General features: G+C 70.0%; 1 protein-coding gene across 3 annotated transcripts in view; it reads right to left on the bottom strand.

Annotated features, from left to right (window-relative positions):
* Positions 1-24,187, bottom strand: part of ARHGAP23 (Rho GTPase activating protein 23) — a 36,984-nt gene extending 12,797 nt beyond the window's left edge. The window contains exons 1-4 of one of the 3 annotated variants that reach the window (XM_080565135.1): positions 24,087-24,187; positions 4,419-4,598; positions 1,192-1,216; positions 178-270 (exon numbers count right to left, since the gene is read on the bottom strand). In XM_080565135.1, the coding sequence (XP_080421261.1) occupies positions 178-270; positions 1,192-1,216; positions 4,419-4,598; positions 24,087-24,095 (307 nt within the window). In that variant the 5' untranslated portion in view covers positions 24,096-24,187. Of the gene's footprint in view, positions 1-177; positions 271-1,191; positions 1,217-4,418; positions 4,599-8,491; positions 13,567-18,484; positions 18,694-24,086 lie in introns of those variants that run through there. The other 2 variants (XM_080565133.1, XM_080565134.1) reach the window with 2 other exon arrangements.
* Between the last annotated feature and the right edge of the window lie 501 nt (positions 24,188-24,688).

The raw sequence follows: 24,688 nt of genomic DNA, 5'->3' as shown, positions 1-24,688 counted from the left end.
AGGGAGATGACAACAGGGAGTAGCAAGAAAGGGGGGAAAAGAGGGAATGCAAGAAAAGGACCAAAACGAGCCCCAAAAGCCCTGGCAGACGAGGCAGAGCTTTGTGCCCATCCCACCAGCAGCTCTGAGCCTCCCTGGCTCTGCCACCCAGCGGCACCCGCGGCGTGCCCCGCTCACCGGTGCGCAGCCCGGCCTGGTGCGCCGGCCCGTCCTCCCGCACGTTCTTCACGAAGATGGTGTCCATGGGCTCCAGGCGGCTCCGGGGGGGACCTGCTCCCAGGGGACAGAGGGTCAGGGGGCCATCGGCACGGCCAGGTCCAGCCCCCCGCGAGGAGCAAGGCAGGCACCCCGCACACACGTGCACACCTGCGCACGCCCCCGGCCCTGCCAGGCTTTTGCACGCTTGGCCCGTGGCCGTCCCTCCTCTGCCCCGCTGAGCCCGCGAAACCTGCGAAACACAGGTCCTGCGTGGGGGAGACCCCTCTGCGGGGGTCCTGAGCTCCCCTTGCCCCCAAAGCAGCCACAACTCCTCCTTGGCACTACAGCGGCTGCGGTGCTTTGCTACGGCAGGGGACGTCCCCCGCTGCGAGCGCTCGGCGGGCAGGTGGTGGGCAGGTGGCTCGGGCTGGTGCTGGCAGGCAGGGGAAGGGCGGTGGGGACACGGTGCTGATGCGGGATGCTGAATTCCCTGGGGACCCCCCCCCCCAGCAGCGAGGCCGGTGTCCCCCCGGTCCCCGTGGGCACCCAGCGCTGGGTCTCAGCACCCCAGCCCGCCCGGCCCCACGGTGCCTCGTCAGCCCGCCAGCGCGTCGATGCGTTCTGACGCCTTCACATTCTCTCCCATCACCGTCAGCCCCCAGGGGAGAGAGGCCACGTCCCTGTCCCCAGACACCCGAACTCAGCCCAGCCGTGCGCCACGGGTGCGGGTACTGACCCATGCCCAGCTCCCTTGATTTGGGACAGCCCCTGCGGCACAGCGAACCCCCCGGGGGGCACTGCGCCCACCTGCCTCTCCGCGTGTCCCCAAGCTGCCACTGTGCTGCTTCTCTGCCTGCCTCCGTTTGGGGCTGTGCCACCAGCACCGTGGCCACCGACCAGCGGAGACGGCTGACCACGACCCGGCCAAAGCCCCCACTCCGACCCCCACGAGCCCTCTGACACCCACAGCCCCCGCGCAGTGGCGGCGCTCACCTGCTCGGTTCCCATTCTCCTCCTCCTGCCAAGAGAAGAGAAAAACACTCATTTGGTGGCTGGGCCAGGACGGACACCACAGGGGGACCGGGAGGGGACAGGATGGGGAGGTGGGGTTGGATTCCCCCAGCCAGGACAGCTCGGCGGCACCCCACAAAGCCCCTCGCGGACCCGCACGTCCGTCCGTCCCTCTGCCCTCTGCCGCCCCAGGCTGCGTAGCCAGGGTAAAATTAACTCCTGACACCGGATCCCACAGGGCCGTCAGCGCAGCCCGGTGGCAGCCGAGAGCAGGATCTGGCCCTGGGGCACCAAGCTGCTGGGGAAGGGGCCGGTTTTGGGGCAGGGAGTGTGAATTTGCTGTGCCTGCATGGGCAGTGGGGCTTGTCCTTCTCTGGGGCCCCTGAGCCTCCCTGGGGAGAGCACAAGCCCCCGGGGTGGAGGGCCAGAGGGGTGCACAGCCACCCACACCACACCACTGCAGTGCCCCTGGGGCACAGCCCCCCAGCAGGGACAGCTCTGCCACAGGCAGCCTGGGCCATGCTCTGCTGCATTGCAGGAGGGGTGCCGGGGGGGTCCCGGCCCTCCCCTCCCAGCCACGGGAGAGCCAAGGTGCTCAGCCTGGGCAGGGCACAGGGTGCAGGCCCCCATCCCACCAAGCCCCCAGCCCCGCTGTGGAGCCGGCTGCCCCCTGGGCTGCTCAGCCCCACAAGCAGGTCCTGAGGATGGAGCCAGGTGCCTGGAAGGGGGTTTCTCACCCTGCAAGCGCCTGATCCTGCCATCGCCAGAGCAAAGCACTGGCTCAGCTCCAGGCAAGAGGCCTCGCCAGCACCAGCTCCTTTGCAAGGCAGTGGGGCACAGCCCCGGTGCGCCCAGGATGGGCACGGCCCTCTGGGGCACTGGGAAGGGCCAAGTCTCCCCCGCAATGTGAGGAGGGGATGCTCCTGGCGAGGAGGAGGGGGCTCGGGGACCTCCCCATTGCACAAAGGGAAGGAAAAGCCATGTCCCGCAGCCCCGGCACACACCCGGCACGTGGGACACCATCGCACCGCTGCCTGTGCATCGAGCAGCTGCCACGGTGCCGATACCAAACCATGGGGCTGCCGAGGGACCCTCGGGGGACCCAGGAGGCACAGACTCGCCCCAGCGCCCAGCCCGGCCCCCAGGCAGCCCCGCTCCCCGGAAAGGCGCTGACGTGGACGCGGCGGTGCTGGAGCGCGAGGAATGCGGAGCTGCCGCCCCCCTCCCTGCTGAGTCAGCGCCACCGAAACTCAGCCCCCAGACCTGGCCGCCCGCCGGCACCCATGGGTGCCGAGCCAGCCACGCCGCGCCCTGCGCTGCCAGCTCGGAAGTGCCGGGTTTGGCTCAGACCGGGTGCCGGGAGCGATTCCCAGCTCCTTCCCAAAAGCATCCGTCCCTTGCGGGTCTCTGCCGGTCCCTTCCCGGCCCTGCCGTGCCGATGCCACGCCGGGCAGCACCACGCGCTCCGTCCTGCGCCCAGCACTGCGGGGCAGAATCTGCCCTTAGCTCCTGGAGGGTGCCCTCGAGTCGTGCAGGTCCAAGGAGGGGCAGCAGCGCCGCGGGCTCGCAGCGGGGTTGGGCCGTGCCCACGACTTCCCTTGGCAGCGCCGCAGTGCCGCAGGCGGCTCAGGTCCACGCTCCTGGCACGGGCAGGGAAGGGCAGGCACGAAGGGCTGAGGGGAGCAGAAGCGGGAGCCGGGGAAAAGTGCTGCCACGCGGGGACACCGGGACCCGGCTTTGGCAGCGGGACCACGGGCGACTTGGTTCTCCCCACCCCGTGATTCACTTCCCACAGCATTTCCCTGTCTGCTGGCGGAGGGCGGCGAGCACTGGGCCGTGCGGCTGCCGGACACGTCCCCTTTGTGTGCACGAGGCTGAGGGGGGGACATCGCACCCCAGGAGACTCGGAGCTGCCGTGGCAGGAGAGCTGGCCGGTCACCTTCACGTGCCGAGGGCACGGCTCACGCAGGAAGCTGCCGGGTGGGTGCTTGGGGTCCCCTCACATCCGTCCCAGAGGAACAACGTGCTGCCGGTGGGTGGGGATGAGCAAAGCCCCCCGAAGGCAGGGGGCTGCCCAGTGCCCAGCCCCAAAATCCAGGAGGGAGGGGGCAGGCTCAGCCAGCAAGGCAGAGGAAGCAGGAGGGATTTGGGCTGGTTTTGTGGAGGTGGCCCTGAGCAGAGGGGGCTCCCCAGCCAGACGCCTCCTGCTCACCCCCTGGGCGCAGACAGAGAGGGGACGTCCCCACCCCTGCCCTCAGAGCACGGGGGGACCAAAGGACCAGGCCAAATCCAGGCTTGCAAGACAGGAGCAGCTTCCTCTGGGAGCTTGCAGGAGCAAGACAGGCGTAGCCCGGGGGGCTTCCCAAAAGCCGGCGGCTCGCAGGGTGCAGGGGTTGAGAAATCCTCGGGTCGCTCGCCCCAGCGGCGCAGCAGCAGGGCTGCAGGGGAGCCGGGAAGCTGCTGCCTGGCTCCCAGGGCAGATCCAGCCCAACGCCTCCAGCTGACAGGCAGCACGTTGTGAAACCCTGAGCTTGCCGCCCAGCCCTGCGCTGCAGGCACGTCCCACCGGGGACCGGCACGTCGCCCTCACCTCGCTTCTGCCGGTCCCAGCGCCCGCACGAGCCCCAGTTTCTGCTGCAGGGCTGCATCTCCGCAGGGTTGGTCCAGCACCCTCTGAAAAGCCAGCTCCTGGGCTCCCAGGCGGCCACGTGCGCTTTCCTTTGGCTTGAGCCATGTCCTGCTGCGACGTCCCCACTCCCTGCCCGCGGGGTCCGGGGCAGGATGTGTGCTGCAGCCAGCAGTCATGCCAGGGGCTCAACATCGTCTTTCCCTGCTGTTCCCAGGGCTGTCTGAGCCTTGGGGCTGCTGCTTGGTGCTGAGGCACCGTCTCCGTTCCCACAGACGGCCGTGTTCCCAGCCAGAAAGGCTCCGGGACGTCCCTGGAGGTGCTGCCCACTCGCTGCTTGCTCAGAACGCGGCTCCCAGCAGCTCCGTGGCTCCCCCATCTCAGGGCCACCCATGGGTGGGGGCACCCAGACAAGGCGGGCAATGGATGGCCCGCTCCATGGCTCCTCGAATCCCCCCATGCCCCCAGATAACAGACAAGCATCCTGCACCAGCTGGCCGTCCCCCAGCCCCTCTGAGCCCCCAGGTCCCCCTCTCCAGCAGACCCCAGACCGGGGTCCCCCCGCCCCCAGCCCCAGCCCTACCTTGGCCGGGGAGTGCACCGCCGACTCGGGGGGGTAGACGATGAAGTGGCGGAGGGTGAAGCCGAACCCCCCCTGCGTGCTCTTCCGCAGCACCACCGTCTTCGGGCCCCCCCAGGGGAAGGGCCCCTCCGGGGGCGCGTTGTCGTTCGGGGACGCCCCATCTCTGCGGCCCGGCGTCGGCTGTGGGGACAAGGGGGAGGTGTCACATGCCGCAGGGTGGGTGCGGGCAGCCGGCCCCAGCTCAGCACCACGGCCCTCGGCCCCGGGGTCTGCTGAAAAGCCCCCCGGCTCCCAGGAGATCCCTCCCGACTTCCAGCCCTGCTGCAGCAAACGACAGCTCCCAGAGCCCACCCCAAAGGCATCCCCAGAGCCTCCTTGTGAGGGATGTTTTGGAAGAAGGCACGTGGAAAGGGAAAAAAAAGGGGGGGGGGACCTGGAACGAGCCGTGCCTTGGGTCTGGACTGGACCCAGGACAGAGCAGACGGAGGAGAAACTGCAGAAGGGGGGCAGCCGGGGGGGTGCATGGCCAGGGGAGCCGGAGCTGCGGGGACAAAAGGTCCCCTTCCGATTACTGGTGACAACCAGGAGCGCCCTGGGGCAAGCCGGAAAGAGGCCTCCCGGGAGGCGGCGGGCAAAGGGCCACGGCCGAGGAAGGGCAGGGAGCTGGCAGGGCTGGGGCGCTGGCAGGGGACGCTTCCTGGAGCCAACCCCAGCTCGGGGCCAGCGCCGCCGCGCTGCCTTCCTGCACGGGCCCCAGCTGCCGGAGCAAGGCGGCGACGCACGGTGCCGGGAGGTGCTCTCCGCAGGGCTTTCTGCTACGAAGCTGTGTCCGGGGGCTCCTTCGTGGCAGAAAAACGGCCCCGTGCTGCCCCTGCCCCATGCGAGCGCCTGCAATGCAAATCCCCCGGCCTCGAAACAGGGACCGCAGGGACACAGAGCGCGGCCACGCGTCCTTCCTCGAGTCCCCCCCCTCAGGCGCGTCCTGTCACCTCCATGCCCAGCCAGGCGCACGAAGCAGGGAATATTTGATCAGGCTGTGCCTGCGAGATAACCCCCTGCCACCCCGCCGCAGGCTGGGGAAAGAGCTGCCGCCAGATAAACCTGCCGGCGGCACCCGCACACCAGGAGCAGCAGACGGGGCCCAAGAGTGCCCAAGAGCTCAGAAACCCCAGGTTTGCAGAGGGGACATGGCTGCACACCTGGCTGCACACCTGGCTGCACACCTGGCTGCACACCGCACGCCTGGCTCCGCACCGCACATCTGCAGCGGGGGGCTCCTCCAGCAGACCCCCGGCTGTGGCTGCGGTCACCCAGCCCCCGGGGCCGGATCCGTCCCCACTGGCAGCTCCGCTCACGCAGCGGTGCCCAGGCCCGAGCAGCCACCGGATTCTCCCCCAGGAGTGTTAAAATTCAGACGACATCTCCCCCCCCCAGAGGGAGGGCCGCAGTAGCCGGTGGGGTGATGAATGAGGGAGAGACGAGGCAAAAACCAGGCGGGGAGGGGAAGAGGGACGCACAAAGGGACGAGGCACAAAAAGCCTTTGTCTGCGCCTGTGCTGAGCCGGCCCTTTTGCTGCCCGATCGGCTCAGCAGGGCTCCCTGCACCCCCTGTGCCCCGTGTCCCGTGCACTCCTGGCTGCGGCACCCGTCCAGGCTGGGGGGCCGGGGGGGTCCCATCCCTCCAGGGGCAGGGGAGGGCACGGCCGCAGCCCCGCAGGCCCCAGCCAAGGGCTCCCGTGTGGCATCTCCCCAGCACAGCCCCTCTCCTGGCCCCCACGCCCCCCCCCGGCAGCTCTGTTTGGGGGCAGCGACTTGCATGGAGAGACGCGGGGAAGCTCGGAGGCTTCGCCTCCTCTGGCAGCAGCAGGGAGATGAGGGCGGCTTCGAGCACTTGCAGACCCCACAGAAACCCCAGGAGGTAGAGAGCTGTGATGCTCCAAACCCTGGCACCGGGGAGACAGAAAACCCCAGCACCGGAGTGGAGCATGGCAATGCCCCCAGCCCTACGCACCCCCAGGACCCCAAGTCCTCCCTGCGCCGTGGGGACCCAAAACATGACCAGAACCAGCACCCCAGGCTCCCGCAGGGACCCCAGGCCCCGCACACCGCGACACGACGCCCGTCCCCATCTGCGCCCTCCATTGTGTCGGCCGCCGGCTCGCTGGATTATTTTTAAGCTGACAGCTGAATGTGCCCCGCTGATTTTAACCAGCACCGACAAGCCTCGGAGAGGGCAGGAGCGGTGCAGACACCAGCAGCGGCACCGACCCGCGGGGACGGGGACCTGTCCCTGTGTCACGGGCATGTCGGAGCCGTGGCCATGGCTCCAGTGTGCCCGTGACACAGGGACACGTCCCCAGGTCCGGGTTGCCCATTACCAAGCACTTAGCACCAGCACCAGCTGCCCAGCAGGCCCCCGGGACCCCCCCACACCTCTCCCCCTCCCCAACAGGCTGAGCCGCCCCATTAGCATCCTGCTCGCTGCCAGCTGCTGGCACCGGGAGGGGACACGGGGCGGACAGAAGGGTTTCCTCCCGCAGCTGTGGATGCTCAAGTGGGTCCCAGGCCCCCCCTGCAAACCCACCACGGAAAGCGCTGAGGAACCCAGGCGAGAAGGTGCTGCAGCCGGTGCCCAGAGGTGACCCCAGCCCGGTGCCCATCACCCGGAGCTGGTCCCACGAGCCTGAACCCAACCTTGCAGAGGAGCTGGGGGAGATCCTTGCATTGCAAACAACCCCCCCCCGGCTGCTTCCATCCCAAGGTCCCGACCTCGTGCTGGAGGAGGGACTGCGCAGGGACCCAGCACCCTGACTCTGCTGCCAAGGACAGGGGGACGCCGGGCGGGAGCACACCGTGTTCCCTTCGCCCTGATCGCCAGTCCCCTGTAGGACTTCTACAGCCCCCCAGGCCCCGTCGGGGGGGGCTTCCCCCTCAGTCCCCAGCTCCGCTTCGTCCCCCTGGCCTGAGCTAGCCTGGCGCGGGAAGTCACCCGCTGCAAAGACCCAGACGAGACCCCACAGAGACCCCTGTGAGGAGACAGGCACGGCGAACCATCCCGCACCAGTCTCAGCTCACCGTGCCTCAGTTTTCCTCTTCGCCCGCCCTAGCTCGGAGCTTTCCAGGCCGCAAAGCCCCAGCCGTGTGCTCGGACATCCCCCAGGCAGCCCACGGCCCCGCGGGTTCCTGCAGCTCCCCTGGGGGACAGCAAAGCCCCAGCGAGGGGCCGACACCCGAATTGTCATCCCAGCCATTTGCCCCTGGTGCCCCGTCCCCTCTCCCCGCGGGGAGCCAGCGATCTCCTGCTTTTGGGCTTTATTTTAACCGCAGCCCGAGGTTTCTCGTGCGCTCTGAGCAGCTGCGTCCTGCTCATTAGCCCAGCTCCCCAAAACCTCCAGCCCCGCACAGGGAGGGGGGCTCTGCCCCCCCGTCAGGCACTGCCTTCAACTTTGCACAAGCCGCCCCTGAGCCCCGCTGAGCCTCCCCTGCCCCGCGCCAGCAGCCGGACACGGCCCCGGCGCTAAACCCCAGCGCTAAACCCCACAAAGCCGCCCCAGCACTGCTGCGGCAGGGCCGCGCGCCGGGGCTCATCCCAACAATCGGCCGTGGAGCCGGGCACCGGGCACGCTGCCCGCCCTGACGCGGTGCCGGCCGGCACCTCCCGGGGACAGGCGGCCCCGGTACCCCCCCGCTCCCTCGCCCCCGGCACCGGCACCGGGTCCTTGTGCCACGTCGTGTCCCCCGTGGGTAGGTAGCCCCCGGTGGTGTTCAGCTCCTGCAGAACAAAGGAGCGTTCTCCCCACGTCCCCCAGAGCCCTCGGGGTGGGCAGGGTGCATCCCCCTCCCAGGCACAGCGAGCAAAACCCCCACGCACAGCCCAGCCTCGGAGCCCCCCCCCCCGCAGCGGGGCACGAGCCCGGCCCCCCAGCCGTGGCTCCCCGAGCCCCCAGCCCCAGCAGGGGACAGAGCAGAGGGATCACAGCCCCAGGCCACCCCTGCCCGGCCCCACCAGCACCCTGCAGCCCCCCGCCTCCTTCCCCCCCAGCCAAGCAGCGACTCCCGCGCGCGGTTCTCACCCTGCGGCCCTTGGCGGTGCGAGGGGGCGCGCAATGGGGCCGGGGTCCCGGGGGCCAGCGGGGCTCGGGGGCGGCGGCGTGCCGGCGCAGGCTGCTCAGCCAGATGCAGCGGGGCTCGGGCGAGCTGCAGTCCACGCCGACGGGGCGCTCGCACCGCCAGCCCTTGCCGGCACGCTCCACGCTCCACAGCGCCTTGCCCACCATCGCCACGGGGCTGGGGGCCGGCGGGGGGCCCCGCAGAGCCCGCCGGGACCCCCGCTCCCCTCTTCCCGAGCTCTCTTCCACCATGCGGCTGCGGGATGGGCACGAGATGCGGGCGGCGGGGCGAAGCAGAGCGGGCTCTCAGCCGTGGGAGCAGCCGGTGGCCGGCGGAGCCACGGCTCCCGTCCTCGCCGCCAGCCCCGGCAGAGGGATGGCGGGGACCGGCCGCATCGTGGCGGCTCTCACGGCGTCCTGGCGGCTCTCCCCCGCCAGCAGCACGGCCCCCACCGCACACAGCGGAGGACGGGGGGGACAGGCGGGGGGAGGCGGGCGGCCGCACGCCCCAACCCCGCTGGAGGGCTCCGGCTCCAGCTGCTCGCGGCGCTCAGCGTTCCCAGCCCCGTCACCCCCCCCCCCTCCCGGCCTGAAGTTTTGCTTCACACACACTTTCCCTTTTTTCCTTTTTTTTTTTTTGTTTTGTTTTTTGTTTTGTTTTTTAACCGCCCCCTTCTTCCTCCATCACCCCGGGCAGCATCCGACCCTCCCCGCTTCCTCCTCTCCCTCCTCCCAGCCCCTTCCTTCCTTCCTCCGCTCGCCCGCCGCGGGGCACCGGGCGATGCCGGGATGGGGCTGACAGCGGCCGGCGCACCCCTGCGAGGGGCTCTGCAATGGGAAGCCCAGGGGAAGAAGCCAGGGGTCCCAAAGCCCCCCCCCCCCAACCCCTCTCTGAGCACGGGGCCCAGCGGAGCCCCCGCAGCAGGGACATGTCCCAGCCCCACGCTCTGCTCTCGCAGCCCCCAGGGACTGGTGCAGCCCCCCGGTGGCGGTGGCAAAGGGAGGGTTCTCCAAGGACGTTCCCCACCAGGAGCCCAACCAGAGCCCCCCAGCTCCTCCGCTGCCCCCAGCGCCCCAGCACCAGGGCAGCCGGTCCCTGTTCCCCACAGGCCACCAGCCCCCGTGATTTAATCCCCAGCTCAGAGCCCCCGGACAGCCAGGCACGGATGGCAAACCGTGCACACCCCCTGGTGTGCCGGGGGGGCTCCCACAGCTGTGGGTGAACGATGAATTCCCCTTCCCCAGCCCACCCCGCTGCACATCCCCCAGAGCCATCCACACCACAGCACCCAAAGGGGGGAAGAACAAAGACAACGGCGGCACCCAGGGAAGCCCAGGCTGGTCCATGGGGTGCAGAGGAGGAGGAGGAAGGACCGGGAGGAAGGAGCGGGAGCACCCAGGGACAGGGACCTGGAGCTCAGCATCCCCGCAGGGGCCCCGGGCACGTCTCGGGGGGCAGCCGCTGCGGCCCCAGCTGGGACAGCCCCGCACGAGGGCTCCCGTGCCGCATTCCTGCCGCACTGAAGGCCGGGGGGAGGCACGTGCGGCCGCGCCGGGGAAATGCCGGGCATTGCTGGGATTGCAGCCCCAGGCCACGGCCCCCTCCTCTCCTCGGCCCCCCTGCACCACGACCACGGTGGGACCGATGCCACGTGGCCACTTCCCATGGCCACCGGCCCAGCTGGTTCCGGACACCAGTGAGGGGACGGTGCCCAGGGCACAACGCCACGTGAACCCCCATGCGCCAGCAGCACCACGGCATTCGGCACGGCCCCAGCACCGACCCTGGCCAAAGCGCCACAGCCTTGTCCCAAAACAGCCCTGGTGCCTGCCCCGGTGCCTGCCCCGAGCCCCTCCCGGGGCTGCTCGATGGGCCCAGCAGCAGCCGTGTCCCCAGAGACCCGACCGCACGCCCCCAGCACACCCCCTGGCACCATCCCGGTGCCTCTGCGCCAGCACCCTGGGGAGAGAAGGGGACGTGGAGACGTGGGACACGAATCCATCACTGCCTTTCCTCCCCTGGCCCCTGGGCACCCCCCCGGGCCACCCCCACGTCACCCGGCGCGTGTGCCAGGGGTGTCCCATGGGAGCCACCCCGGGGGGCTGCCCCGGCCCCCGCCTGCAGCCCGGGGACAGGCAGCCTGCCGATCTGCCCGGCCTGCCCCGACAGGCAGAGCCGCCGAGCCGGCGGAGCGAGCCGGGGCTGACGCAGCTGTCGGTGCCAAGCAGCGGCCGGGGGGGGGGGAGGCGCTTTGCTTCCCAGCCGCCTGCTGAAACCACGCAAAAAGGGGGAAAAATTGGAGCTTGGGGCTGGGGGCTGGCCCCAGCCGGAGCTGCCCGGTCCCTGGGCAGCCACGGCGCTGTGCGACCCCCGCACGCTGGGGGCCCGCTGGGGAGCGCAGGCTGAGCCCCCCACCCAGCACCGCTCCCTGGCACCCATGCATGGCCCTGTTCGGCCACGCAGCCCTTGATACTCAGCACCAACACAGGACAGGGGCATTCTACAGCCTCTGCGTGCTCCCGGTGTCTGCACCTTGGAAAGCAACGAGGCCAAAGCGGGGGCCGCCCCCCCCCCCCCATGCACATCAGCACCTGGAGCAGTGCCGGCTGCCCCGGGGACAGCACGGAGAGGGGGGTCTGATCCTGCCACCTCTGCTCACGCCTTCCCTGGCAGCACCGAGCACGCAGGCGGGCGCTGACCCCGCGCTGTGCCGCTGGGGAGCCGGGGGGGGGCCGCTCGCCCCGGGGCGCGCTGGACGCAGCGGGCTGAGCGGAGGTCGGGCCCCCCCAGTATTGTTCCCGCAGCCCAAACTGGGAAAGGTCAGGCGGCGTTCGCGGGGGCAGATTCCACCCCGAGGAATGCGAGCGCGCCTGGACGCCTTCCAAAATACTTGTGTTTTGCACAGGAGTGTCCTAAATAGACAGCCAAACGGGAGCAAGGGGGAACGCGGCGCGCTCCCGGCATGCACCGCCGCCGCCGGCACGCCGGGGCAGGCAGCGGGCGAGCGCCCACGCGTGCGCACCCACGCTGCCAGCGGCCAGCAGGGCCCTCTGCCGGCACCGCTCCCTGCCCGCTGCTCCGCGCCGCCCGGGGTTTGCTCGCACTGCCCTCCGCTCGCTCCTGCAGCCTCGGATCCTCCAGGGCCGAGCAGGGAGCACGGGCGAGCTGCTGGGAAGCTGAGGCACAGGGGAGCCCCCAGGAGCCCAGCTCACGTCCCTGAGGTGTCCCAGCTGGGGGTGGCACCGCAGCCCCACGCTGACCCCCCCCCGATCCCAGCTGCGGCCCTGGGTCCCTGCCAGCAGGAGCATCACCAGCCCTTGGCAGGCTGCGAGGATAACGTCACACCCGGGCAAGAACAGAGGACAGAGGGACCAGGGGGACCAGGGGGACCAGGGGGATGGCCAGCTGCCGGCCCTGCCACCACCACCGTGCGCGGGACCCCTCCGAGCCCCCTCCTCCGGCACCAAAGGAGGTTTCCCCAGCCCGGAGCCAGCACAGCGCAGGAGCACACGGGGCCGGGGGGGAGAGGGCAAACACTAATCCCTCCTGAACAGCGAGCTGAGATTAGGGTCAGAAAAATGAGGTTTTAATAGGATTTTCGGGGAAGAGAAAGCTGTGTTGAGGCAATAGCTGATTTTTAGCCCTTACATGGCGGTGTTTCCCTGCTCCCACCTGCAGCCGGGCCCAGGGAGGGGGACCCAGGTCCCACCCCTGCACCTTCAGCCCAGGCCAGCCCCATGGTGCTGCCAGCACGTGGGGAGACAGCAAGGGGACCCCGGAGCTGCTCCAGTGGGGATGGCAGCAGGTCCTGGCCCAGGGATGTGCTGGCAGAGGGCCGGGGGGGCCAGGTGGTGGTGGCAGTGTGACCCCCCAGGTGACAGCGCCTGGGAGCAGCCAGCCGACCGGCCCGGCCGTGCCCCAGCCTCCCAGATTAACGCCCCGCAGGAGAAAGCTTTTTAATTCTCTTTAACCCAAACGGGGGCTGAGGAGCTTTGCAGCTCAGCGGGGATTTGGGGGCGTGCTGCTTTGTTTGCACACAGCCGGCGCGTGCCCCTGCCCCTGGGACGCCCCTTCCCCAAAGCCCCCCGGCAGCAGGAGCCATAACCACCGGGGTGACGGCGACACCCCCAGCGGGGACGCACCACGGTGGTCCTGGGCAGGACAGGAGCCCCGGGGACGGGCAGGGTCACGCGTGGGTTTGCTCTGACCATCCAAGCAGTTGCTCCTTAGACAGCCCCCCCTTTTCCTGCTGCCTTCACAGGCGCTCGGCTGGCAGCGGCACCCAAACACCCCCCGAGGGACCGAGCATCGCCACGCCGAGGCGCGCCAAGCAGCTCTCACAGGGGAACCAGGGGCGGCCGCCAGGAGCCCCTCGAGCACAGATTTGGGGCTCCCAGCCCTTGGCCCAGCTCACGCTGGGGATGGCGCAGACGGGGCCGCGGGAGGTGCTGGGCTGCGGGCACCCAACCCTTGCCCGAGGCGCCCGGCGCTGCCAAGGGCACGGCTCGAACCACGGCACCGCCCGGGGCGCCGGCACGACACCAAGGACAGGGCCAGGCTCTGCTGGGGGTCAGAGACCTGTCAGCATGGGCGGCTGCAGCCCCCCCCAGGGCCAGATCCCCTCCCGACACCGGGACCCCCCCACCCGCATTTCCCCACCGAAGCAGCCGGGCAGGGGTGGTGCTGCCCAGGGGATGCCAAGCGCCAAAGACAAACGGTGCCGCGAAGCCGCTTGAGAAGCGGCGACCGGGACGTCTGCCATTCCTCCCTCTCCAGCCTGGGTGTTAACGCGGGGAAGGAAATCGCCTGGTTCCTTCCCAACACAAACTTTTATCTTGACAGCGGCTCCTTCGCAGCCCCGCCGCCAGCCCGCGCCGGGTGCCACTTGGCTCCCTTCCCTCCCGCCCGCAGCACCACCGTGCTCAGCTCCCTGCCGGCCCCCCCCGTGCCCTGCTGGGCTTTCTTGCCCTTTGTGTCCCGAAGCTGGAGGGCTCCAGCTCGCCCGGCCGGGGCACTGGGGCTGCGGCACAGCATTAGGAGAAATTTGGGGAGGTGGCTGGAGAGCCCTCTCCCTTTTCCCAAACTCCCCAGCCCCGGGTGCCCGCTGCAGCTCTCCAGCCATGGGGTTCAGCAGGCACTGGGGGAGCCCGGCCCTACGGGGGTCCCCACCACTGCACCACCACGGCTGGGTCTCCGGGGGCAGGATCCCCCCGGGCTGGCGGCAAGGACGTGGGTGCTGACGCCAGCATCTGCGCGAAGCCTGCGGGCTCACGTGCTGCCTCCGCTCACGGCACCACGTCACGAGCGCAGGGCAGGACGCGGAGCTCAGCCCTGCCAAGCTCACACGCGCCGAGCTCTGCGGGGACTCCGGGCACCACCTCCAGCCCCAGCACGGGTGGGCCTGCAAGGCCGGGGGATGCTCAGGGGCTCAGCAACGCGCTCAGCAAGGCTTCAATTCATGGTGCTGGAGGGGAAAGCGGCTGCGAGGAGGGGGACGAGGGCTCAGGCCCGAGAGGAAGGAAGGGGGGGAAGAGGGCTCGCTGGTGGGGCTGCCTCCGTCCCCAGCTCCTCCTCCTCATTCTCTGCCCTGTCCTAAAAACGGCGTTATCGGCAGCAAGCCCTAGAAAAGTAACAGGATTCCATTTCCTGTTTTTCCCATGGAAACCCTCAAATAGAAGCTGGCCTCATTATTGTAATTTTTCGGGTCTTTTTTTCAGCAGGGCTAACAATGAGCCATTTCCTCCGGTGGCTCTGAGAGGCACCTTGCGCTCCGCTCCCGTTTGTCCACGGCACCGCGGCGGAAAATCCTACCCAGCGAGGTCAGGGGCAGCTGCCGGCGACTTCCAGCCCCTGCCCCACGCGGGGCCGGGGGCCCGGGGAGGGGACGGCCACGTCCCTACACCCCTCGCACCCACAAGGGACCCCGCGGCACCGTGCTTGGGTGCTGCACGGGGACCAGGCCCAACATTAAGGCTGGGGAGGGAGCACGGGGCCGGGCAGCACCCGGGCTGCTCCGGAGGCTCCTGGAAACAAAAAAACCGAGGGAGATGCGCAGGGGAAGCGCCAGCTCCCGCACCTCGTGCCAGCTGCTAAAGCCAGGCAGCGACTGGAGCCTCCCTGCAGCCGCGGGGAGGACAAGAGGCAGCAGGGGGGACACGGCTCTGGGGTCACAGCTCGGGCTGGCCGTGGCACCGGGTGCTGACGGCATTTCCCTGAGGTTCCGAGCAGCCAACGCTGTCCTGCAGCCCGCAGAGCACACCCCCCATCCCACCTCCCCTCCTGGACCTCCCCTCCTGCCCTCGAAGCTCGCCCCGCAGCTGCCACCCACCCCTTCTGGGGACATCGGTGCCCCGCTGGGACCACACCAGTCACCACCAGCCCCAGCGGGGACCATGCTTCACCCCGAAAGCACTGGCACCACAGCCACTGCCTGCCCCCCCCCCCACCACCACCCGCCTCGGCCTCGCACAGGAGAAAAATGGCCCACTATGTGCCACAATAGCGCGATTGTCCCCAGAGCCACCAGGCCCCTTCCCACCCGCCCCCGGGAGCTGCCCCACGCGCTCAGCCCCATCAAGGGCCCCTCTGTTGCCGCCGGGGCAATGGGCACGGCCGCTGCGAGCACCCCACACCTGCGCCCCGGGGTGCCCCGCACCAGCTCTGCGGCACTGCCCCAGGGGTGTCTCCCATGGTGGTTATTTTAAGGCAGAGCTTCCCCTCCCTCGCCGCGGGCCGGTGGCGGGGCAGGGAGGAGCTGCCAAGCCCAAGGGCCACCCGGCTGGCTGGGAACCTGCAGCAGCACCGGGAGCCACCTCGTCACCTGCCCGGGGACCCCAGCACCGTGGGGCTGCTCCGGCAGGATCAGTGCAGGACCTCGGCGCAGCTCACCGCCCCGCTCCCTCCTGCCACACCGGGTGTCCAGGCGCCGGCTGGGTCCCAGCGCAGGGTGACAGCAGGATCGCTCCCTGCGGTCAGCAGCGCTTCATTTTGGCCACTTTCAGATGACTCACAAGCCGGGTTTCCACCCCTTTCCCTGGAGAGAGCCTGGCCACCAGAGTTGCTCTCCAGCTCCCAGCTCAGATTTTCCCCTTGCTCAGCCCTTCCAGCCGTGCTGAGCCATCGCTCCCCGAGGCGCCCGCCCGTGCAGGACGCTCAGGAGTGGAGAGGGCGCAGCTGCCCCGCGCGGGGCTGGTGAGCAGCACCGAACCCTCATCCAGCTGCAGCCCCAGGAAGCCAAATTGTACCAGGGCTGGCATCCTCAGGGATGGCACAGCACCAAAAAGCCCTGCTGCACCAGGGGCCGAGCCCAAAGGCAGCAGTGGGGAGCACCCCCTGCGCCCCCCCGGTGCTCCTGGCTCCCTCCGAGGCCGCGGCACCGAGCGGGCGCAGCACAGCACCGCGGCTCTTGCGACACAAACCCGCGCCGCGCCTCGGCAGAGGTGTGCTGGCTGCCGTGCTGCCCGGAAAGGCAATTAGGGAGACTTAATGAAATCCTGGGGATAACCAGCCGTGGAAAAGGAGTCAGCGCTTTGGGTGCTGTGAGCCAGCGAGGAGGCGGCTGGGCCGGGGCCAGCAGTACCGCGGCAGGTTTGAAGCAGCCACCACGGTTTGCAACCCGGGGCATCCTGAGCCAGCCTGGCCCCTGGACACCCCAGACAGGTTTTCGGCACAGCACAGCACGGCGCAGCTCGCGCAGCCGGCCCTGCTGCTCGCAGCCTGCAGGCAGCCAGGTCGATATTTTCCAACTTGAGTGCTTAAAATAGGTCATCTATCTCCATTCCTTTTTAAATCAGGTCTTGCTGCCTGCTAAAGACAAACTTGGTTTATTAATGGGACAGCACCGACTTGAAACCTAATCTTTTTTTTTTTCCTTTAATGAGAATAAAAGAGCATCCCAGAGGCCTGGCGCGTCCCATGACGATCCCCTCCCCACACTCTCCTCCGGCTTGCCCACCAGCAGCTCCGTGTGAGCCGCAGGGGCGAGGCCCCAGCCCCAGCTCCTGCTCCAGGCGCTCTCGGCGAGCTGCTCGCCCCCTGCCCTGCCCGCCACGCTCCGGCGAGCTGCTCCGCGCCCTCCCCCACCTCTGGCAGCAGCCACAGCCCTGGGCTGTGCCCGCACCCCGGCCGGGAACCCACGCCCAAAGCGGGGAGCATGAGCCAAACCCCAGCTTGTCACCAGATCTCCCCCCGCCGGAGACCACGGGCGCAGAAGTGTCCCCCAGCCCTGCCTGCTGCTAAGAAGATCCTTCAGCATTTCCTTCGCATTTGACGCCACGAACAACGTGGATGGCGCTGCAAGACCTTTGGGGGGTTTTAGGACACTAAAAGTCACCCAGGCGTCACCCTGCAGCGCAAGAGACGGGTGCCAGAGCTCACAGCGCGTGATGCGTGCTCAAGGTTAAACACTACAGCCGCGGCGAGCCCAGGAGCCCTCCGCACATCCAGGGACCCGCGGTGCCAAAATCCCCGCGCCGCCAACCGGCCCCCAGCACCTCGCCACGCCGCACGCCCCGACCCTGCGCCAGTGCCAGGTTTCACACTTGCAAGCCAGGATTGCGGCAGGAGGCCTGAACACAAGCTTTTCCTGTCTTTCAAGTTCAGGGTTCAGAAAAAAAAAAAAAAGAAAGAAAAAAAAAAAAAGCATTAAGAAATGAGCAGCTCCTGTAAATAGGGAGCAGCTCCGTGGGGCCCAACGCAGAAGGGTTCAGCCCCAGCAGTGAGCAGGGGCTGTGTGTGGCCTCTGCCCCTCACCAGGATGGCAAAGTGCCATCTGCACAGAGCCAGGTCCCACGTCCCCGTCCTCCCGGCCATGCCAAGGGAGGCAGCGGCAGTTAAATTGCTCGCCCCATGTCACCAAGCTCCCCAAGTCACCCAGCAAGGGGGTGGCAGAACCAGGCAGAAAGCAAAGCCCCCATGCTCCTGGTCCTGCCCCTCAGAAGGGCACATTTCACCCCAAAACGCAGCAGAAGACAAGACCAGATTTCGAGAACCCCCCCCCAAAAATCTCAACCCCAACGCACAGCAATACGGAGTAAGCACGGAGGAATCCGAGGGGAAACCACGATTAATGCTCGGCGCTGCGACGAGCAGCACTCCTCATATCTGAACCATTTCGCACACCAATTAATCCTTTGAGGCCGGTTATTAGCCCCACCGCGGGGACGGGGAAGCCGAGTTCAAATAACCAGGAACCGAGGAACACAGGCCGAATTCAGCTCTGGGGCGAGGACGTGCAACCTCTGCTCGGAGCAGCAGGCGTTGTGCCAGTCTGCCACCGTGGCCTACATACCAGCCCGGGCGCTAACCCGGCACGTGCCCACCACCGGCCCCGGCCCCCCGGCCCCACGGCGGGGTCCCCATCCCTGCCCCCAGCCCCACGGCGGGGTCCCCATCCCCATCCCGGCTGCGGCACAAAGCCCGGCACGTCCCTCGCCGGCTGCGCGCCTCCCCGGCCGTTCGCCGCAGCAAGGGGCCTGCTCCCGTGCCCCCGCTCCCAGCGGTGCCCAGGGCGGTGCAGGGCACGCTGCAGACCCCGGGCCCCGGTGCCGGGGGCAGGAGACGAGGCTTTGCCCGCGGCCGGGCCGGCCTGCCCTCCGCCCGCCGGGATGCCGGTGCCGGCGCCACGCCAGCGGCATCGCCCCGCTGGGCTCAGCCCCGAGCCGGGGGCAGGATGGGGCCCGGCCGCAGGGACGTTTGGGGACCGAACCCCCCCCGGCCGGCGGCTCCCGAGGGGGAAGCCGGAGCCAGGCGCCGCGGCCCCGCCACGCCGCCGCCCTCGCCGGGCACCGGGGACGAGCCCCGCAGCCCAGCCCCGGGCTCTGCCCCGCTCCCCGTCCCGGTGGCGGTCCCGGTCCCGGTCCCGTCCCCGAGGCGCCCGGGCATCGCCAGCACCCGGCCCCGGCCCCGTTCCCGGTGCCCCCCGGTCCCTCCCGGCGCCCCCGCCCCGAGCCGCTCACCGCGGGCGGCGGGATCCCGACCAGGCAGAAGGCGATGCCATTCATCGGGGCGCGGCTCGGCCCGGCACGGCTCGGCCCGGCGCGGCCCAGCGAGTCCCGGTCCGGCTCGGTACGGCCCGGCACCGCGCGGTCCCGCTCGGCTCCGCACGGCTCGGCTCGGGCTGGGCCGGCCGCGGCCCCGGCCCCGGCCCCGGCTCCGCCTCCTCCGGGCGCCAGCGGGAGCGGGCGGGGCGCGGCGCGGCTCGGCTCGGCACGGCTCGGCACGGGATGCAGCACCGGGACCGCGACGGGCACAGATGGGGACCCGCGGGGGGCTGGGGTGGGCAGGGACCACCCAGGGAGCGGGACCGGGGACACCCGGCACAGAGGGACCGGGGACACCCGGGACAGAGGGACCGGGGACACCCGGCACAGAGGGACCGGGAACACCCGGGACGCGAGGACGGGGACCCGGAGCAGGGCGGTGCAGCGGGAGCGGGCAGGGGGTGGCAGGGCAGCGGGACAGGGACAGCCGCACGGCAGCGGCAGGGAGAGGCCGAGGCCGGGCGATGCGGAGGGACAGACGGACAGGAAGCGCCAGGACAGAGGGGACGGGACCGCCAGGGACTGGCACGGGCCGGCACGGGGACGGAAACACCGGGCTGGGGCTGACGGAGGGCCAAAGGCTGACACGGACCACGGGGAAAGGAAACGGCCAGGACGGGAAACAGCGGGACAGATGGACAGAGCTTCGCCCAGCAGACAGAGGGACAGGGGACAGCCGGACAGGGCCTGGCACGGCTCCGACCATTTGGACCAGAGCAGAGCATCCTGAAGCCGTCCCAAAGCAGCCACCGAGCACATCCACCCCACGCCTCAGCCTCGGGGTGCCCACGGCTCCGCAGAGGCTTCAAGACCACCACGGGCTCGGCCAAGGCACGCAGGAGGGACCCGGGTCTGGCCCGGCCACCTCCCCAAACCGGCCTCCCCCCCAGGGACGTGGGAAGGCATTTGAACAGCCTCGTGGGGGAAATTTCGCAGTTACCCTCCCCGCAGAGGGGGGAAGCCAAGCAGCTTTGCCAGCTCCTGCACCCTCGCCCTGGGGTGCTGCGGGGCGACGGCAGAGGGGAAACGGAGCCACACGTGACGGGAAAGCGGGAGGAGGCGCAGGAAGCCGGGGAGGAATGACGGCCACAGCCCGCGGGGATGCACGGACGCTGGGTGGGGAGAACGGGCAGAGCCACGGGGCTGGGGCTGGGCTTCAGCTGGGGGCAGCGGAGCTGAGCCCAGGGGCCTGGCACGGTGGTTTTGTTCTCCTGGTCTTACCACGGCCTGAGAGCAGCCCCACAGGGGGCGAATCACAGCAGCACCCTGCGATGGGGCCCCTCAGCTGCTGGTGGGTGCCACCATCCTCAGCCCAGCAGGGACATCGCTCGGTGCCAGCCCTGAGCGCTCCGCAGTCCCCCCGAGCTGCATTCCCTGCCCACCCCCCCAGAGGTGCCAACCTGCGCCCTCCGTCACACGCGCCTGGCGTGAGCACAGCCGCTGAGCGCGAGTTTTCCATGAAACAATGAAGAAAGTCTGCATCAACAAGGATTTCCTCTGGGCACTCAGCGAAACCTCAACACCACTAGGAAAAATAAATGACCCAGACATCATCTTCCACCTCAGAAGCCCCCGGATGTGGAGGAGCCGCCGCTCTCACCCCCAGGAACCCGGGGGCTGGAGAGGCCACGGGGCCGGATCCTGCTCCCGGGCACATCCTGCCCACCCCCAAGCTGCCCCCTGCCAGCTCCCCGTGTGAGCGGCGCCGGCTTCTTTGGGCAGCCACCAGCTGCGTCCCCCTGCGGGGACAGGGCCCAGGAGCTGCCCCCAGCCGAGGGGAGGGGGCAAGGGGCAGGGTTTGGCTCCAGGCTGAAGCTTTTGGGACGCGGCCGGCAGCAGCTGGCAGTGCCAAGGCCACGCGGGGCCCCTGCCGTAGGGACAGACGTTCCAGCCCTTGGCACCGGCTCATCTGGCCGAGAGCCAGCCCTCGGGATGGAGCCACAGCGCCGCTAGGTGCCAGCGGGTATTTGGGGGAGCGGGGGGGACCCCTCCTGGGGGACCAGTCCCAGCACCCAGAGACATGAACAGCATTTGAGGGGTGTGTGCCAGCTCCAGAAGCACGGCAGTGATGCCGGGAGCACGGCCTGTGCCTGGCCGCAGCGTGGGCAGGGGGCCCTGGGCAAGCTGCGACGCAGCGGGACCCCCACTGCTGGGCGGGCAGCACGGAGGGTCCCCAGGAGCAAGGAGGGGACAGTGCCTCGGGACCCGTCCCAGCAGCCAGAGGGGATGGTTGGATGCCAGCAACAGGAACGTGAGGGGATGTTTCCACCCCGTGAGGGTGCAGCCGGACCCACACCCTGGAGCCGTGCCACAGCTCCCAGAGCCCCCCCCGGACACCTCCCAGCTGAGGCCGCGGGGGAGCGGGGCAGGGTTGGCCAGCCCCACGGCTCTGCCGTGGCCTCTCCCCAGGGACCTTCCAGGAAACCTCTCCTCCGAGCTGGGCTGGCACCAAGCACCAACCAGACTCCGTCTGCGGCCCTTCCCAGCAGCTGGCCCACGGGACAGAGCAGGGCAGGTCCCACCCACCCTGCTTGCACTTCCCATCCTGGGCGTCCTGCCCCCAGGAAACGAGGCCACATCCTGCCTGCAGACCCCCCCATAGCCCCCACGGTGGGGCCGTGCTACCCAGCCAGGAGCCCAGCACAGTGGACGTGCTGCCAGCAGGACTCAGACACAGACCCTGGGGACCCCGCGTACCCTTGCCAGGGCAGGGGGGGAGACCCAGGCTGGCCACAAGGGCCCTGACCCCCCCACACACACACCCTGCTCCATGCAGGGCTCAGAGACAGGGGAGGATCCTCAGGGAGACGCAGCCGCCCCCAGAAAGAGGTGGCCCCATTCTGGGGCGCGCAGCCTCGGGGGCTCAGAGGGTCCCCAAACACCGGCCCTGCTCCTGGCTCAGATTTTCCAGGTGGGTTGCCGAGGAGCGCCACCGCGCCCCCACCCAGCTGATGCCCCCCCCCGCCAGCCCTCTTTGTCTCCCCCAGCACCGCAACCCCATCTGCAGGGAGGGGGCGGCACACACCGCCCCCGAGGGCACCCCCAAGCCTGGAGCTGTCACGGCCGCTCACCCTGCACCCCAATTGACAGCGATACACCCCAAAATGCCCGTTCTGGCCCCGGCCACCGAGGCAGATGCCCTGCTCACTCGCTGTTGCCGTTTGCCCAGTTCATCGGGGCGGATCCGCCCATGCCCCTAATCCCCCCCCGGCCCCCGCCCGCAGCCCAGATCCCAGCAGCTGGAGAACCGGGCTCCAAAACCCGGCGAGAGCGACCCCCCCGCCGGCACAGGCTGCCGCTCCCTGCGGAGCCGCTTACGCGCCGCAGACAAAGGGAACGAGAGGGGAATCACAGCTGGGCGATATTTTTTTAACCTAATCCCATGAATTAAAACGAAGAAAAGCAACCGCAGGGCACAGGAGCGGTGCTGGTGTGGCTGGGGCAGGGCATGGCGCTGGCAAATCCCTTGGCCCCCAGCTCTCCCCAAGCCCGGAGCGGGGCCGTGCCCACAGCAGTGGGGCTGGGGACAGGGACACGTCCCTGGGGGACAGAGCGGGCTGGGCGCTGGGTGCCTCCGTGGGGCTGGGTCCCACACGGACCCCCCTGGCCCCGCACCCAGCTCCACGCAGGCACCTCCCGGCCGGGAGCTCCTCTCCCCCCGCAGCAGCCGCTGCTGCACGAAGCCATCTTGAGCCGGCAGCACCGCGGCGAAAGGGTTACGGCCCCCATCGCTCCGTCCCCGCCGTCCGCCTCCAGGTCGGGGACAAACAAGAGCCAGGCGGCTGTGAGCGAGCGATGGATGGAGGTGCGTGGAAGCCCGGCAGCGAGGCTGAGCAACGCGGGGTGGTGCAGGCTTGCATCGACATCCCCGCACCAGGGAGGGGCCGAAATCCTGCAGGGAGCCGGGGTACCCCGGAGAGCCCTGGTTCCGTGCACTGCCCCGGGCCCATTGCAACCGGTGGGAGAGCGGCCGGACGGAGCTGCCCCGCCGGCCCCTGCTACCCCTGCCCGGGTGCCGGCAGGCACGTGCCAACCTGCTGCCGATCGCAGCCTAAAATTACCACGGTGCCGCTGCCAATCAGGGCGGCGAGGGAGGCGTGCGGGCTGCTGCTCGGCAGCTCCTCTGCATTGCAGCTGGAGGTGCGCGAGGGGGGATTCTCCAGCGGGAGAGCGCACCCTGGGGCGCAGCGGGGCAGGGGTGCGGCGGGGCCCGGTGCTCACGGCCCCGGGAGGATGCAGCCCCCGCAGGGTCTCGGCGCATCACGTGCAGACCGCACGTTGGCGTTGGCTGCTCCGGCGGGGCGGATGCGAGCGAGGTCCTGGGGTCCGGCCGGGCTGGCGAAGGCACCAGCAGGCACTCGCCCACGCCACGCACGTGCCCGCGCGCTTCCCCGCCTCTCCTGGCCATGGACCTGCCCCAGGCTGGGGGGGGGTCATAAGCACGCGGCCCCCAACGTGCAACAAAAGCTCGCCGTGCACTGAGGATGCCTCGTGCTGGACCACTTGGTGTGGCCCCAGGCCCGCCCACCCCGGGGGGGCACAGCAGCATTGAATGCTCAGATCTGGGCCGAGCCAGAAGGATGGCGCTGGTGGCAAAAACAGGAGGCAGAGCCTGAGGGGCTGCAGGGAGGGAGCAGAAGCCCCTCGCCCTGGTGTGCAACAGCAGGGCCAGGAGATGCTCAGTGGAGAATAACCCCTCCGGAGGGGGACGGGATGGGAAAGACCCAGAGCCCCAGCACAGGGACACCGCGAGCACCCACAGCCCAGGGTGGGCACCGGGGAAGGATGCGGCATCCCAGCACGATGGCCAGAACGGCTTCCAGAGGCGTTGGCTGGTAAATAACAGGGCTGGGAGACATGGAAACACCAACAGACGCAGCCTCATCAGAGCCCCCCGTGCTTTTTCCGTACCCAGGCAGGGGCCCCCTCCCCAAATCCTGCTGCTCGCATCCTTCTGTTGCGCTACTGGGAAACACCCAGGCACACCTGGGGCCGCAAAGGAGACCTGTGGCAGAGCAGGGACCGTCCCTCCGGCCACCCGCATCAGGTGAGGAGCCAGAAACCATCCCAGGGGCAAGCACCTGGCCAGGGCGAGCGCCCATGGGTGCCCAGGGAGCTCACGCGGGGGGCCACGTGCCGAGCATTCCCGTGCCACAGCTGGGGGAAGCGCTGCTGTCAGCGGGGCAGGGATGGGACAAGGGGACAGAGGTGCCGGGGGGTGGGCAGGGGCTCGGCCCCGGGGCTGCCGACGGGGTGGGGGGGCTGCTCTGGGCAGAGCAGGCGGGGATGCTGGCGGGGGTCGGGGGGCTGCAGGCTGGGGGTCTCGGGCAGCGATGCTGGGCGTGGGAAGCAGCGATACCGGGCAGCAGGTGGGGGCCCGGGGAAGGAGAGGGGGACCCCCGGCCGGGGCTGCTGAGGAAAGCCTCGTACCGGCTCCCCCCCCCCCAGGACCGGCACCGCGCCCCCGGGTGCGGCCCCGCACCGGCCCCCCCCGGCTCGCCCCCCCCCCGGCTCCTACCTGCTCCATGGGGCCGCTCAGGGCACGGCCGCGGCGGGCCGGCCGGGGGCCATGGGCCGCTCCCGGTGCCGGTGCCGGTGCCGCTCCCGGAGCCGGTGCGCCCCGGTGCGGCCCCGCTGCCGCCGCCGCCTCTCGCCGCCGCCGCCCACGCCCGGCGCCGCCCGGCGCATCCCGGGAGCGGCGTCAGCTGAGAGCGGCGGCGGGAGGGGGCCGCGCCCGGCCCCACCCGGGGCCCCGCCGCCGCCCGGCCCCCCCCGCATCCCCCCCCGCATCCCCCCCCTCCCCCGCCGTGCGCTCATCCTCGCCTCCATCACGCCGCCCGCATCCTCCCTGCCCCTCCCCATCACGCCCCCCCCCCCGCCCTCCATCCCTCCAGCCGCCCCCCACCCAATTCGCCCCCCCCCCCCATCACAGCGCTCCCTCACCCCCCTCCCCGCTCCCTCCATCCCCCCCCCAGCCCCTCCCCAGCTCCCTCGGGACGCCCATGGGTGCCCGGGGGGGTGCCCGGGGGGGTGGCTGCTGGCGGCGCCGCCCCCCCCCCCCGGCCCGGCTGCGCCCCCGCGGGCGGGGGGTTCGCGGCCCCGGCGCGGTGCCCGGGTAAA

The sequence above is a fragment of the Anser brachyrhynchus genome (assembly GCF_964034855.1).
Source record: "Anser brachyrhynchus genome assembly, chromosome: 22".
Lineage (NCBI taxonomy): Eukaryota > Metazoa > Chordata > Aves > Anseriformes > Anatidae > Anser > Anser brachyrhynchus.
This window is presented reverse-complemented; position numbering and strand designations above follow the sequence as displayed.